The following is a 16,691-nucleotide window of genomic DNA, read 5'->3' on the forward strand; positions in this document are numbered from 1 at the left end:
CCAGCTCCAGCCGAGAGTTCGGAGCTCGGGAAGGGTGCGTGGCGTCGGCGATAAAGAAAGACACAGACAGACACTTGGTGTGTTCTTGCTATATGCCTTATTCTCAAGAAGAAGCTGTCCTTTTTATTTACTTAGACACATCACTAGCCTCTGCACAAAGTTTGATTTTTTATCTTTAACTTTAGAACTAAGACAGCATACACAGATGTTCAATTAATTTTTACTTCATGGTCAACCAGGTGCTCTTAAAGATAATTCTGTAAGTTACTATAATCAGTTTCTTTAAAGCAAACCATTATTCATTCTTCAGAAGTAGCCATTAGGTGACAGCCAGAACTCCAAGGCCGAGGCACAGATGGTTACCTACTAATCAGTAAAACATTCCTACCTACTACATTTTATTTTCACAACTTATCTATCACATAATGGGAAAAATACATCAAAAGAAAAAGAACATAAGGATCTAAGGCAAAAAGTTTCAAACATTAAATCCCCCTACAACTGCAAACCCTACAACCCCATAAACAATTAAACAATAATCAAAAGTATATCTCTGTGATGTTAGTAGAATTGCCCTATATTTCCTCTAGTTAAAAAATTATAAAAACGGCTAAAACAGCTGCATTTTCTATGCTCTAAAAGTTGCAAGGACAGGCTAACCTTTAAGGTCACAGTAACTATATTTTTTTTGCCATAGCAGTTTCCACTCATACTCCCATCAATTCTGTTAGTTTGTAAAATTCTTATTAAGCCATTTCCCAGAAGGCATGCTATATTTCTGGGCCAGATTTCAGGACAATGGGTAGGTACACAACAAGGTGTCCAGAAATGGCATGGGTTTAATTGTACTCCTGTGCGCAGTTGAAGGCCCACTCACCAAGACATTATCAGTAACATTAACTCTCAAGCTCATATTACTTGCCAAAGCCATCTCACAGGGGCAAACAATGCCTCAATAGATTACAGGATTCTTAGTGGGGTGCTTGAGTGTCCATGCAAAAGGGTGGTGAGACTGCATCAAGTTGGTCAGAGAGAAATCCGCCGGGCCCTGCCAAACAGCTGGAAGCTCCCCGGGGCCCTGCCAAGCAGGGGAGCTGTTCTCTTCACACCTTCGTGCCATCTACACCTACTGCACAGTCCCCTGCAGTGAGGGTGCATTATAACCCTCAGAGACATGACTTATCTTCTGTCTCTCTCTCTCTTACTCTAATGTCCTGAGAGTACCAGCTTGGGTGAACGGATGGGGAAACCCCAATTCTCACTTGCTATCTGTCAAAAATTGAAAACATTTATGGAGTACTTAGAGTACTTAGAGAAACTCGTAAACTACTTTCTTCTCATTTTTTTTTTGTGAGCCAACTGTTCTTTTCCCTTCTTTAAAACTATTATTATCATTTTATGATACAGTTCCATAGATCGTGGGATCTCCCTTACCCTCTCCCCAATTTCCTTTCCTCCCCACTGAGTTCCCTTGTATTATTACTGTAGTATAGTTCTTCATAAACAGTCATATGTCCATCATTGCAGGTATGGACAATGGCAGAGAGTCCAGCATGCTATAAACAGTTTTATTGGGAGTCCATTTTTGACTTGGAAGTAGAGATGCATACTGTATTGTATCCTCACATCTGGATATGATAGTCTCCATTACAGTTACTATACATCTCCTTAAATGAAAAGCCACAAAACAAAATCAACAACAGGGAGAAAAATACAAATTAACAACACCATGAAGTTAAATAACATGCTACTGAATGATTAATGTGTCACTGAAGAAATGAAAATGAAAATCAAGAACCTTCTTGGGAAAAAATGATGCTACTGTATGATCTATGAGTCAGTGAAGAATTTAATGAGAAAGTGTCTTGAAGAGATGAAACTAACAAAAAAAATCAAGATCCATGAGATACAGTTTCTGCTGGTCTTTGTTGGTGAGATATGTCTCCTGTAGGTAAAAAAAAATAGGTGGGTTTTGTTTTTTAATCTGGTCTACTTATCAACAATGTTTGATTGATGCATTTAATCCTTTTACATTCAGGGTTAATATGAATGGGTGGCAATTTGGTCCTGTCATTTTAGCAATGGGTTGTTCATTGATTTAGTCTCCTATTGTTATCTTACTGGGATGTTTTGCACATTAATCTTTGGTTTTGGTGGGTGCTATTCCTCTTCTTTGTCAAGAGAACATTTTAAGTATCATTTGTCGGGCAGGTTTGGAAGGGGCATATTCTTCTAAATTTTCTTTACTGTGGAAGAATTTTATTTCATTTTCAAAGACAAAGGAAAGCTTTACTGGGTACATTATCCTTGGCTGACAATTTTTTGCTTTTAGAATTTGGAATATGTTGCTCCATTCTCTTCTGCAGAGTTTCCTGTGGGAGTTCTGTGAATTTAATTGGCATTCCTTTATATGTCAATTGATTTGTTTCATGTACATTTAAGGATCTTTTTTTTAATGTTCGATTGAAGAGAGCTTGATTATCATGTGTCATGGTGAAGATTACTTTTGGTCAACCCATTTGGGAGTTCTGTGTGTTTCCTGGATATTGTTGCTCAATTCTTTCTCAAATTTTCCCTTATTATTTCATTAAATATATTTGTAAAACCAGTTTCTCTTTCTGCACCTTCTGGGACTCCCATAACTCTTATGTTTGACCTTTTAATAGTGTTTTTCAATTCTTGAATACTTTTTTAGCTTGATCCAGCTCTGCTTCCTGCTGACAGGAAATATCTTCCAATTCTGAGATTCTTTCTTCTGCTCCATTCATTCTATATTGGAGACTCTCCACTGTACTTTTAGTTTGCTCCACTGTATTCTTAATTTCTGATATATCAGCTTTCATTTGATTCACTTCCTGTGTGACATATTCCTTAAGTTCCTTGAACTTCTGTATTACATGATTCTTGTTGATAAGAAGCTTTATAACAAGTGTTTTGAATTCTGTATCCCCCATTTTCTCAATGTCTTCCTCATTTAACTCTGAGATTGATAAAGGCTTTTGCTTCTTTGCAGGGGAGTCTTCAGAAATATTCATTGTGCATCTGTCTCTTCTATTGCTCTTGGTCATTTTACTTCTGGCTATCAGATTCTTCTCCTTGGGGCAGGTTTCTAAGCTGTGTCACCCACAGGTCTACAATTCAATTTTACTTATTGTGGCTGGTACATGGTTCTTTGTTTGTAGTCACTTGTGCCACTCCCTCGAGCGAGTTCCAGGTCTAGGTTCTTATGTTAGACTTTCACCATAGTCTGTGGCTCCAATTCCTTGCTCAGCACTCTCCACTTCCTGTGACACCGAGCTGAGGCTGCACTGTTGTCTGCACAATCTTTCTCCTACTTCCTGTTAGAGCAGTTTCCAGAATTAGGGAGTCACCAGGAGTTCTATATAGCTAGATTGTTGGTGGTGCTGATTTTGCCAGAACCTGTTTACTGTTTACCAGAACCAAGAGCTATCTTGGGTGGAATCTGTAAGATAACACATTGCTTCAGTTCACTTAGCCAGAAATGAGTTCACCCCCAGCTCAGTGCATGCTCAGTCCTGTTCCATAGTCTTTGTCTCCGTACACAAAATGGCACCTGAATCAGCTCTAGGGGACAGACTGGGCTGTGAAATACACCCTGTTCCTACACCACCAGTCTGGGACCTGCCACTCTGTCTCTGCTCCTGGTCAAATCAAACAGACCAGCAGGATAGACACAGTTCTTTGTCTGGATTCAGCTCCTGAATTCCCGATGGATGCCCTTTCCCACCTTGTTGTTGGTGGAGTTCTGGCTGCTGGTGCAATTCAAATTGCTATTTGCTGAATGCCTCTGGGGTATTGGTCACTGCAACACACCGTTGTTTTCGCTGCTTTCCCGTGTCTGTCAGTCTCCAGGTGTCTCTTTGATTCATTCTATCCTCTCTTATTTCCTGGAATGTGCCTTCTCTGCTTCACACTGGCTAATGTTTCTCCATCTGTTTAAACATGTCCTTACACTCTTCCGCCATTTTGATTCTCAAAACATCTATGTAATGTTCAAATGTGTAACTAAAGCTTTTAGAAGTGAAAATAAAAGAAACTTTTTGTGACGTAAAGTTAAATGAAAATTTCTTAGATACAAAACTGAAACTATGAGGCCTGGCACCCTAGCCTAATCTAAAAAACCAACTGTTTACATGTTTTATTTTCTTTGCTTTTGTATTATGCATTATGTTAGTCCTTTTAATAAATCAAAGCTTTTATTTCAACACTGGCTTCTCTACAGATGTCATAAAATGCATTCTGGAGATTGGGTCATCTGAATTAGAGATATAAAAGAAATCCAATGGATATTCATGTTAAAATGCTAAGTCATGGAAAAAATTTTTATGCTTACAAATTATAGTTTTTTTGTTGTTGTTGTTTATTTTTACTTTAGGAGGTTCTTCATTCCAGCAGGGTAGAACCAGAAGGGGGTGGTAGGGAATGAAGAGGAAAAAAGGAGAGTATATCATTTTTTATTTTTATGTTTTTATTAATTTTATGTCTTATGAGTATTGCATATACTAGCCACTTAATATTTGTCAAATGGATCAATTTCCAAGAATATGGAGCCCGTATTGTGGTGTAGTAGGTAAAGCCACTGCTTGTGACACCTGCATCCCATTTGGGCACCAGTTTTACACCTGGCTACACCTCTTCAGATCCAGCTCCCTACTAATGCACTTGAGAAAGCAGCAGAGTATGCCCAAGTGCTTGAACTGCTGCACCCTTGGGTGAAACCCAAAGGAGCCTCCATGCTTTTGACTTTAGACCAGTCTAGCTTTGGCCATTGTGGCCATTTAGAATGAAACAGGAGGGCCTGACACAGTAACCTAGTGGCTAAAGTCCTTGCCTTGCGTATACTGGGATCCCATATGGGTGCCAGTTCATGTTCCAGCAGTTCCACTTCCCTTCTAGATTCCTGTTGCCTGGGATATCAATGGAGGATGGCCCAGGGCCTTAGAATCCTGTACTCATATGGGAGACCCAGAGGAGGTTCCTGGCTCCTGGCTTCTGATTGGCTCAGCTCTGGTCGTTTGCTGGTAAATGTGTTTTAGGACATAAACAGAACCCTTTATACAGCCTAGAAAAGTTGGAGGGAACCAAAAGGGTGGAAGGAGATTCAAAGGCAACTCTCAGGGGAACTGAGCCATTCCAAAACCTTCCAGCATTGCTGTTAGTCAACTGGCTGGCCCACTTGTCCATTTTATTAAATTCCCTCCCTCCCTAGGTGCAAAAGATTGGTAATAACATTTGGCTTATATCCTTACATTTTTAAAAAAATAATGTCCCAAGATCCATGCCTAGTGTTTCTGTAGTTGGTATTTCCATAATGTTTTTGAAGACCCTTCCTGTAATAGGTCCAGGTATTAACAACAGCACTGAAATTAATGAAATAGACTTGGAAATAGATAGTGATGCTCCGTGTGTGTGTGTGTGTGTGTGTGTGTGTGTGTGTGTGTGTTGGGTGTGGGGAGTGAGATCGTATTTTCTATTGGGTGGTCAGGAAAGACTTCACAGAAAAATTCACCTCTGGACTGAGGCATAAATAAAGTACGGGGCATCGTATTAGCACCTGGGAAGAAAGACACTTAGAATGAATGCATCAAACACAAAAGTCCTGAGATGTGAGTGTGGTTTTCCTCTGCTAAGAACAAGCAGGAGATCAGCCTGGCCACAACGGAATGAGTGAAGAGTATACAAACAGGATACAGGGTGAGAGAGTTCCGAATATCCTGGGTCTTGCAGGCCAGTATTAGAGCTTTGGCTTATTCTGGGTGAAAAAGAAGCAATAGATTTGCAGCTTCATAATGCAACAGTAGAAGCAATGACATAGGAAGGCAGCCAGCCAAGTGTTGCCTAGTGGTGGTGAATGTGCTGGCAATGAGGTCATGAGACATAGCTGGACTAGATATCTTGCAGGAGAAGCTGACAGAATTTTCTTGTAAACTAGACGTGGATGGAGAAAAAGAGTCAACGAAGATGACAAAGTTTTGGCAAAGCAATTGATAGGATGGATTTGGTATTGACTAAACTGGAGAACATTGCCAAATAAAAAGGTTTAGAGGAAAAAAAAGAGAATTTGGCCTTTGGACAGAGTATATTTGGAAATACACCAATTACATACCTCAGTAAAGAAAACAGATTTCTGAAAATCAGTTGGTCCTATTTTCCCCTAGAGGACATTTTCAGAAACTTCTGTTATCCTAAATTATAGTCCTAGAGTCTCAACCTCCCCAACCACCACCCCCCCCGTAGTGTATCAAGATTAGCATTGTCACATAACAAAAGTAGAGAAAATCTACCCAGGGTAGATTTGACTATTGAGAAAAATAAGAGTTTCTCCACCTCATTAAGTCAGCTGCCTAAACTTGTGAATTCCCAAATGATTAGTTCTACTTTATTGCTTGATTCCCTTCCTCTTAGCTCTGTGCATGCAGCTTACATGAATGTAATTCATCTTTGGAAAGCCCCTTGCAGTAGGTATTGCCACTAGTGCCATGAGTATTGAAGCCACAAGAGTGAATTAATTAGCCCAAAGTTGCAGAGCTGGGCCCTACAGCCCAGATAGCTCGGCTCACCTCACCTCGCCGAGCTCTTATTGATTGCCCTGCTAACCTGCTGCCCATGTACAGTTGAGTGGACTCACCATCAACGGTGACTTGTATCTTCTGGCTGGCAGAAAGAGTTCCATTTCCCTGGATGTTGACCTTCACGATATAATTGCCTTCATCAGTGAACTGCAGCGGGTTGATAAGTAGAGATGCGTTGGGTGGCATCATGGTGAACTTTTGTCGGTACTCCAGATCAGGAACCACGGATTGATTCACTGAGCCCAGTAAATATTTGGGCATTGTGGAGGGTCTCTCAAAGAGCCATATGATCTGGATGTCAGATGCTGGCATGTGGAAGCCATAGTGCACAGGAAGGTAGAGGGGCCGGTCCTTGATGCCGTGCACAATGTGAGATGGAACCGTCACCTTCAGTCCCAGGCAAGTCCCTGCTAGGAAGGAGAGGAGAGCTGCCGAGATCCTCGGCCACATGGCATAATCGAAAGGGGGAGCTTCTGGGAGAAGCCGATGGGTTGAGGATCCTGTGCAGAAAAGAGAGGTTTCCAGGGCCTGACCTCTCCAGTACCGGTTACATGGAGGAGTCAATATTTATCTTTGAAACCTTCTGCATATTAAAACTCCACCCAGAGACTACGCAAATTGTGTGACTTCTCTAAAGGCCAAATGAAAGGGAAAAGCAGAAGTTATTATCTCCAACAGTTAAAGAATAATGTGAAAAGGAGAACTGGGAAAGACGAATAGTTCTAAAGTCCAGGGAAATCAGGGAAAATTTTGATATTATGACTACATTAATGCCATGTTATATTTCATTCTAATACAACAATGTGCCCTCAGAAACACTGCGATGACTTCCTCAGAGGATTCCCCCTAAGCCTTCTGGAATGGCTGGATATTTCACTTTGGGAAGTTTCAGCTTTTGCCAAAATCTTTCCAAGTGCAAATATTCAGAGGAGAGTGGCAGTAAGCTGATATTAGTCCCAAATCCTGCCCAGAGCAGGAATCTATTTGCTATGTATAAGAAAGAGCAGGGAACCGGTACAGATGGAACCACGTGGGACAGGAGGATTCTGGAGACACAGGTCAGTGAGGTGGCTGGGAGTGACCAGGTAGGACATCAGGATCACAGAAAAGATTATGACAATTTTACTGTGTATGAAATATGATGTAATTGGAGTGTCATGAGCAGAGGAGGTATAAATAGTATTTCTTGTGTCTTATTAGACTCCACCCTACTGATGTGAGAATGGTTTGAATCAGGAGCAAGAAATGGAAACCACTTGTGTGATGACTGTGCTAGAATAGGCCAGGTTGGTGGTGCTCAAACATCTTGCCATGGGTCAAGTGGAAGAATGGTATTAACTCACATTTTACTGGTGGAAAAAACTGGCATGAACAGGTTGTTTTAGTGGAAGGTCTGAACTCAGTTTGAGGAATTCCCACTTTGAGATGCCCATTAGACTTCCAAAAGGCAATATTGAAGGAGTATACTGGATGTAAAGGCTTGCCTAAAGCCAATGGGAGATAATGGGTATTCGGAGGGCATTGTGGTCTGGAGTGCCTGGACTGCTCAGACACACACTCGTTGCTATATTTGCAGCATTCTCTCTCATTTTTAGCACATGGGGAATCTCCTGTTTTACCTTGAATCATGTGTTTATTGCTTCTCTTTACTCAGTGATTGTGTTTTTGCAGTGAGTAGAGTCCTCCTCAGCTTAGGGTACCCTATTGCTTGAATCCCTGCTTAGAAGCTCTCTGATGTAAAATCTTTAATCTGAAAATGAATGCAACATGGTTCCCAAGTCACTGGAACATTTGAAATAGTAGCAGGGAGAATGGAATTGTAGTGTTGAGTAGTGAGAGAAAAAGGAGAAAACAGTAAGGAAGTGGGAGACTGTGAGAGTAAATATGGTGAGTTCCTGTGAAGGGGGAGTAGGAGCCGGGGGCTGAAGAGGGGTGTGAAATGGGAAGTGAAATGGTTAACTGGAGAGGGAATGTTGATGAAGCACAATAGAGACGAGTGCAGGTGGAATAGATTCCTTGAAAAGGAGAGATGAAAACGAGACTCAGCAAGAATTTGCAACTCTAATTTCTCATACAGAAAAATGTTCATCATCTTTGCTTCTCCTTTTCATGACTGCTAGGAGGTGATCTTTCAGCTTTACCCAACTCATGTCATGACAGGCCATCAACATTAGGAAGGGAAAGGAAAAATAAAAGAAAAACAAACAAAAAATATTAGGAAGGGAAAGGTAGTAAGTCTGTACTTGGAGATGATTTCTTTGGAGAAACTCAGGCAAGTAAGCCTGCTCCTATGGGGTATCAATAACTACCAATAGTGGTTTTGTTTCCCTTCTTTTCAGGGTGGTAACGGGGCCAAGAATTTTAATGGATTTGGTCTCTGTGTAGCTGTTAGTAGGGGGGAGACTTTGAAACTGCCAGGCAAGTAGGAACAGCAAATTTAGGAGGGAAAAATACAAAGGGGAAGATGAGATAAGTTAGAGGGGGAGAAGTGAACCTAAATCCAGTGGCCAAAGACTAGACTGTAACAGAAACAAAGCCTTGTCTTGCAGTCTCCTTGGCCACTGTGTGAACCTGTGCTTCGCTTCCCCTTATTCTGCGAGTGGACTGTGTTTGCACATCACTGTAGTGATTTGGTCCATGACACAGGAGAGATAGATACAGGAGGATTTGTGTTTGTGGTTTTTTTTCTGGCAAGTTAAATTTTATCCCTTAATTTGAGTGAATAGAGAAAGAGGGAACTGGGTAGCAGGAATATTGAAGAAGAAAGCAAGTGAATTGAAGAAAGGGAATATGGGTTGTTGCAAGGAAATAGTGAGGGAGAGGACAGAGGGTGGGGAAGTAAATCTGTGTGTTGAAACTAGTGTTGTGTCTAAGATGTGTGCAGCAAAAGCTACTGTATTTATAAAGACATCAGCTATTTGGAGAGGCACCAGTCTAGGGAACATTCCTTTCAGAACCAAAAAAAAAAAAAATAAAAGCAAAAACACAAAACCACCATGCTTTTCCCTGAAGCTGTAGATAGTAAGCTTCTGACAAGATCTTGGTTATCAATAACTGAACATTGTCTTTCCTCTCTCAAGATCTGCCTTGCAAATTAAAAATAATAATAATAAGCAGATAAACCTAAAAAATAATTGCTTTTTACCTAGAAACTGCCCATTCACTCCTTAAATGGCCACAAGAGCCAGGGCTGGGTCAGGCTGAAGCCATAGCTGCTTGCAGGTCTCCCATGTGGGTGCTAGAGCCCAAGGACTTGGGCCACTTTTCCTGTACTTCCCAAGGCATCTGTAGGGAGCTGGATTGGAAGTGGAGCAGCCAGGTTGTGAACAGCCTGCCTTGCAGGTGGGGACTGAACTGGTTACATCACATTGCCTGCCCTGCCTATCCCCTTTTTCAGAAATAAATCACACAGCCTGGCCTGCTGGGAAGTGTCCAGCTGATGAAAGAGCATCCTCTCTGTGATTATGACTTTTTAAAATTTTTTTATTTTCATTGCAAAGTCAGATATCTAGAGAGGAGGAGAAACAGAGAGGAAGATCTTCCAGCCATTAATTCACTCCCCAAGTGACCGCTATGGCCAGAACTGAGTAAATCCAAAGCCAGGAGCCAGAGCTTCTTCCGGGTCTCCCATGTGGGTGCAGGGTCCCAAGGCTCTGGGCTGTCCTGGACTGCTTTCCCAGGCTGCAAGCAGGAAACTGGAAGGGAAGTGGGGCGCAACTGGTGCTTAAATGGGATCCCGGCACATTCAAGGTGAAGACTTTAGCCACTAGGCCACTGCGCCGGGCCCATGACTTTCGAGTAAAATAAATACCTCCACTTTTGAAAAAAAAAAAAGAGGTAAATTATAGGTCACAAGTTATAAGGATGTCATCGGGGAATGAATTTTTCTTCATACACTGTCAGCTCAGCTGCTAAAATATTTTCATTCTTCATGTAAGACATGAACTTACTGATATGACTCAATCCATGCTTATAAAATAATTTGTGAGTAGATGGATGCTTATGTTTTGGGAACACATATTTTCTAGTCATTGGTGTGTTTCCCACTAGGGACATTATAAATTCATGGTATCAAACATGGAAGCTTACTGATTTTAGAAAGATTAGCTTCATTCTGAAAAATTTTCACTTTTTCAAAAATTTATTTATAAGAAAGTCAGACTTGCAGACAGAGAGAGTGGGAGACATATTTTCCATCCAGTGTTTCACTTCCCACATGGCTACAGCAGCCAGGACAAGGCTAGGTCAAAGCCAAGAGCCAAAAACTTCATCTGAGTCTCCCACATGGATGCAGGGGTCCAAGGACTTGGTTCATCTTCCTCTGCTTTCCCAGGTGCATTGGCAGGGGCCTGGATGGGAAGATGAGGAGCTGGGACTTGAACTGGCACTCCTGAGAGAGGCTTGCATCAGAGCCAGTGGCTTAACACATCGTGGCACAATGCTGGCCCCATTCCAAGAAATTTTCAAGTTCTAAATTACTAGGACAACTGGCTTTAAAAAGTAATCTCCTATATGAACAAATAAATTTTCAGAAATATTTTATATGAAAATGTATAGAATTCTAATTTTCCTTTGATATTCCAAATATTTGGACTCAAACAGAAATTGTTTTATTGGGGGGTCACTAATGCTGTTTACAAAAAAGACAAACCTTCCATCAAAAAAGTTTGATACCTTAGAGATAATATTACTGAATTCTAAACAATATTAAAAAGAGGAAATACCACCAATGCTCTTGAAACTGTGCCAAAAGAACAGGAGGGAATTCTGCCAGATTCTTGTGATGAGACCAACATTACTTTGATACCAAAGACAAAGACATAACACAAAAAAGAAGACAACAGACCTATATCCCTAATGGACATAGATGCAAAGATTAACAAGATGCTAGCAAGTCAATTTCAAAACCACATAAAAATGAATAAATCATGATCAAGTGGGATTTTTCCCAGAAATGGAAGGAGTGATTTAATACTTGTGAATCAATAGACATCATAAATCAAATCAATAGAATTAAAAACAAAAATCATATGGTCATCTCAAATAGAGAAATCATTTGGTAAAATTCAAACATCTCCTCATGCTAAAAATCTTCCACTAAATATAGAGGGAGTGTTCCTTTAAATCATAAGGCTATATATTAGCAACAGTCAAAATCATACTGAATAGAAAAAAAAAAAAACCAGAAAGCATGGCCCCACAGATCTGGAGTAAGACAAGGATGTTAACTTTTGCCACTCTTTTTCAAAATAGAATTGGAGGTTTTAGCAAGAGCAATTAAGGAAGGGAAAGAAATAAATGGAATCAAATTTGGAAAAGAGGAAGTCAAATGATCCATATTTGTGTGATATGACCTTGTGCATGCTAAAGCCTAAACGCTCCAACAGAGAACTGATAGACCAGCTCAGTGAAGTTACAGGTTACAACACACACACACACACACACACACACACACACACACACACACACACACACACACACACACACACACACACACACACCAGTAGCTTCTTTATGCTAATAAGGAGCTCTCAGAAACAGAAATCAAGCAAGGAATTCATTCACAGTGGTCACAAAAACAAAAGGAAATAAAATATTTAGGAATAAATTTAACCAAAGAAGTGAAAGATCTCTATAGTAAAAACTAATAAACATTGATGAGAGAAATATTTGTGGATACAAAGTGGGAAGATATTCTTTGTTCATGAATCGGAAGAATCAATATCATTAAGACGTCAGTACTGTCTAAAGCAATCTACAAACTCAGTGCAATCCCTGTTAAAACATCAGTGGCTTTCTTTATAGAATTGGAATAAGCAATCCTCAAACTCATATGAAATCACAAAAGACCCAGAATAGCCAAAGTGATCCTGAACAAGATCAATCAAACTGGAGGCCTCACAACACCTGACCTCAAAGCAAATGGTAGTCACAGTCATTGAACAGCACAAAAACAGACATAGATCAACTGAACAGAACACGGAGCGCGGAAATTCATCCACATATCTACAACTGACTGACTTTTAACAGAAGTTCTTAGACTATACAGTGGAGTAAGGATAATCTCTTCGACAAATGGTAATGGAAAATTTGGATGTGTATGTGTGGAAGAATAAAATTAGATCCATCCCTCTTACAATACACGGAAATCCACTCATGATGGACCAAAGTTCTAAACTTACAACCTGAGACTATGAAGCTGCTGGGCAAAATGTAGGGAAAACACTGCTAGACGTTGGCGTAGGGGATGACTTCTTAGACAAGACCGCCCCCCCCAAAGCAAGGCAACGATAGCAAAGCTAAACAAATGTGCCTCTGTGAAACTCAGAAGCTTTTATACAGCAAAACAAGTGATCAATAGAGTAAAGAACTATCCAAAGTAGCGGGGGTGGGGGGGAGAACTGCAAACCACTTTCTGGTAAAGGATTAATATCCTGAATATATCAGCCACTTGAAAAACTCAGCCACAAAAATCCAACCGAGCCAGTTGAGAGATGCATGAAGGACTTCAATAGACAATTCTCCAAAGAAGAAACCCAAGTGACCAACCAATATATGAGAAACACTCAGGGTGCCTAGCCTTAAGGGACAAGCAAATCCAAACCACAGCAGCTGTCACCTTGCCTTTGTCAGAGTGACTCAAACCCAAATCAGAGTCACAATTGCTGGTGAGTTTGGGAAAGGGGAACACTTACACCCTGCAAGTGGGAATGGAAACTGGAGCAGCCACCAGGAACACAGTGTGGAGGTTTCTTAAAAGGGGAAATAGACTTGCCAGAGGATCCCACAAACCTAGTGCTGGGTATTTACCCACAGTGAATCAATGAGCTAACTAACCCACCAGGTTTCTAGCAGCAGTGTTCACAAGAACCAAAATCTCCAATCAACCAAGACGTCCTTCCTTAGATGAAGGGTTAGAGACACTATGGTATATACACACACTATGGGATACTCTTCAGCTATTAGAAGAGTGAAATTCTACCATTTGCAACAAGATGGACTTCATTGGAGGACATGGTGTTGAGTGAAATAAGCCACATCCAGAAAGAAAAATACTTTCTTTTTTCCCTTATATGTGAGAACTAAACTTAAAAAAAAAGAAAAAGTGAAAAGAATTGTGTATATCAATATTGCTGCAAATGTAGCTGTGTTGAACAGTTGTACCTTCATTAGACCAGTGGTTAAGAATGTTATGGTACCATAGCTTTAATGATCTGTGGTTATTTTAAAATTTACTCTCTGTAGGTGAAATGGACATTTTCCATTCAACTGTTGTTTAGCCATTGTCCGTATCCCCGACTGGTTAAAATTCTCCTTCAGTGAAGTCTTAAGCCTTTTTACTGTAATGTACATTTAAAATCTGTTATTTCAAAAATTGAAAAAGGAGAAAAGGGAGCAGGAAGGTGAGAAGGAGGAAGAAGATATCATTGTGTTCTTGGAATTTTATCCACAAAGCACACTGAATCTGCTAAAAACGAATTAAAAATTAAAATACAAGAAAAAAAATGAAACTTTTAGAGAGCGCGTGCTTTGCTAAGGAGCACCTGAGGTCTTTCTCCCTCGCCCAGGTTCACTGTTTTGAGTGTCAACATCAGACCTAGCAAAGTGACCTCTGCTGGGCTGCAGCTGACTTTGACTTTCCCGGTGTTGGGAAGCACAGTGCAGTTACTGTTGACTAAAAACAAACTCTTGCTTCTTTAGAGAAATAGACATTAGGAACATGCATTTTTGGATACATGGTACAAAGCCTATATTTTGGGCTTCAATTTTTAAAGTTTTTTTTTAAGAAAAAATACACAAAAAATCAATATGCCTAAAAATTCAAAAGATTTCCAACATAGTCCCTATGGGAAAAAAAAGTAAGTTTGCAAAAGAAGCTTTTTTTTTTTTTAAGACTTAGTTCATCAAGAATGCATATAGTTATTATTGTCAGGCTTACATGTTAAATGTCTGATCCCTGCCTGTTTTTAAAACATGACAGCAGAAAAACAGGGTCCCCTTCCATGCAGAGTATCCTGGAGTCGATGAAACTGTATTGTAAAATATATATATTTTTAAAAATAAAAACTTACAAAAATGTGAGTTCTAGGGAGTGGATCTGAAACGTGGATAGCTGCTGGGATATAAGCGGGGGCCTGGTAGCCAGCCCACTGAGCTTGCGCCTGCAGGCTTTCCAGACATAATTCGTATTCCGGCAGGATCCAGGGAAGGGGTGAGCTGCCACCCAGTACTCCCGGCGGTGCACCACTGCACCTGTGCAGCTCTCAGGAACAAGTGTCAGGATGTAACAACTATTCCAACGACCTATGAATGTGCTGGTTCTCTAAGGTACATTTTATTTTCATCAAGTTCCTGAACTGAATTGTTAAGACCAGTGACAAAGCCATCACTTGTGAAATGATGACACTCTGAATGCTTTAAAATGAAAAATAATTGGGGACCAGACAGTGGACACATTCCAAAGTTCTGGTAATAGTTTAATATTTCAAATATTTTCAAAAAATAAAAATTTGTCACAAGCTTTGATTGCATGAGCACTGACTGTAGTAATGTTAGCAATCACAATGATAGGTAAGTCAGCTTTTAAAAATTTACCAACTGTGCCTTTGAAATACATGGGTTATGTGCAACAGTATATTCAAATCTGAGTAACACTCACATTGACAAATAAAATTAACAAAATATGCCAATGAATGTAAGAATGCAAGTAACAGCAACCGCAAACAAGTCTAGAACTTAAACTGCTGTGTTGCTGAGTTGTTTTTCAAATCTAAAGAGTAAAGCCTTTCTTTGAATTCCCCTTGGTGAACTATGAGCAATGTAAGAAACCAACTTGTCTTTTGAAGCTGATGAGTAAGGATAATGGAAAACAGGACAGCTGGTGAACAGATAAAACAATGAGAAAACTGAAGATACTCCCATCAGTTCTAAGGATAAAGAATGGAAGAAATATTAAGGGGAAAAACCCAATCAGGTTAGCCATTGGGAAAAAAGAAAAATGAAAGGCATTTTAGAGACACAATGACACGATTTTTTTAACACATTATTCTCTTTGCATATATTTTTTTCTCAGTTTGGAGCCTCACTTTTTTCCTAATTTCATAAGATGAGGAACTTTAGAGAAAGCCAAATCAATAGTTGGCCACAATATCTTTAATTAAAATAGCTTACTAAGAAGAAAGTTACTTGTATAAATAGTCTTGAATTTCACTTTAAGCAATCAGAATTTCATGGCCTATTAAAATATTTGTCCAAATAAATACATTAAGACCTAGTAAACCTCTTTGTTAGCTCCATAAAAAGAAGAAAGCTATTATACAGGTAGAATGTCTCAGCTTTCTTCAGCAGTGCCATTGGCACTAATAGCTATTCCCAGAAAACAAAAATGACCTGTCTATTGAGTTTCATTTCTCTTAAACACCCCTGCTTCTTTGCTCGAACAATGTATTATTGAGAAAAGATTTTGCCCTCTCTTAGTTATCTGAGCCAGTCTATATCTTGTAGCAAATATTTACCATATATCCACAATAACTATAACGAAAAGAAGGTAGGCAACAACACAGTTCCTGGGGGCCTTACCTAAGAGGAGGAAGAGGAGTATTTTGCACTGAAAGGTGCCACCCTTGCCGCCGAAAGACTCCATGCAAGCATCCTGTCCCATACATGCAGTGCCTCGTGCTCCGTGAGAACTGGCCCCACGGACCAGCAGCTGCTGCCTTATTTGCTAGGGAAATTAGCAGTGAGACAACAGCCCCTACCCTGCCTCTTGCTTCTATGATTTGAATACACAGTGGATGTGTATACAAAGGACACGGAGGGGAACACCTGTTATGTGCCTAGCAAGAAAACAGGCTTAGGACTCTCAGAACACTTTCTTGGCATTAGTCATCAACTGCTGTTTGTAGTTGCTGACAATCTCATGAAGGAGAACATACATTGAGGTGACCTTATTGGAAGGAAGTACAGTTTTAGAATGAGAGAATATCGTGAAATTTCCTTAGAAACCAACGGTTAGTTTAATACCATGCAGAAAGTATACTGCTGGTTTGAAATGAATACTTTTAAAATAAAAATGCAAGTACTCTTGTACCTGTGAAA

At 40.1% G+C, this 16,691-nt stretch overlaps 1 protein-coding gene across 3 annotated transcripts in view; it reads right to left on the reverse strand.

The window, feature by feature from the left end:
- HEPACAM2 (HEPACAM family member 2) overlaps window positions 1-16,356 on the reverse strand; it is a 46,662-nt gene extending 30,306 nt beyond the window's left edge. For 2 of the 3 annotated variants that reach the window (XM_058678139.1, XM_036493685.2), the window contains exons 1-2: window positions 16,173-16,356; window positions 6,650-7,000 (exon numbers count right to left, since the gene is read on the reverse strand). In XM_058678139.1, coding sequence (XP_058534122.1) covers window positions 6,650-7,000; window positions 16,173-16,254 — 433 coding nt within the window. In that variant the 5' untranslated portion in view covers window positions 16,255-16,356. Of the gene's footprint in view, window positions 1-6,649; window positions 7,105-16,172 lie in introns of those variants that run through there. The other variant, XM_012926162.2, reaches the window with a different exon arrangement.
- Between the last annotated feature and the right edge of the window lie 335 nt (window positions 16,357-16,691).

This window comes from Ochotona princeps, chromosome 20, assembly GCF_030435755.1.
Source record: "Ochotona princeps isolate mOchPri1 chromosome 20, mOchPri1.hap1, whole genome shotgun sequence".
Taxonomy (NCBI): domain Eukaryota; kingdom Metazoa; phylum Chordata; class Mammalia; order Lagomorpha; family Ochotonidae; genus Ochotona; species Ochotona princeps.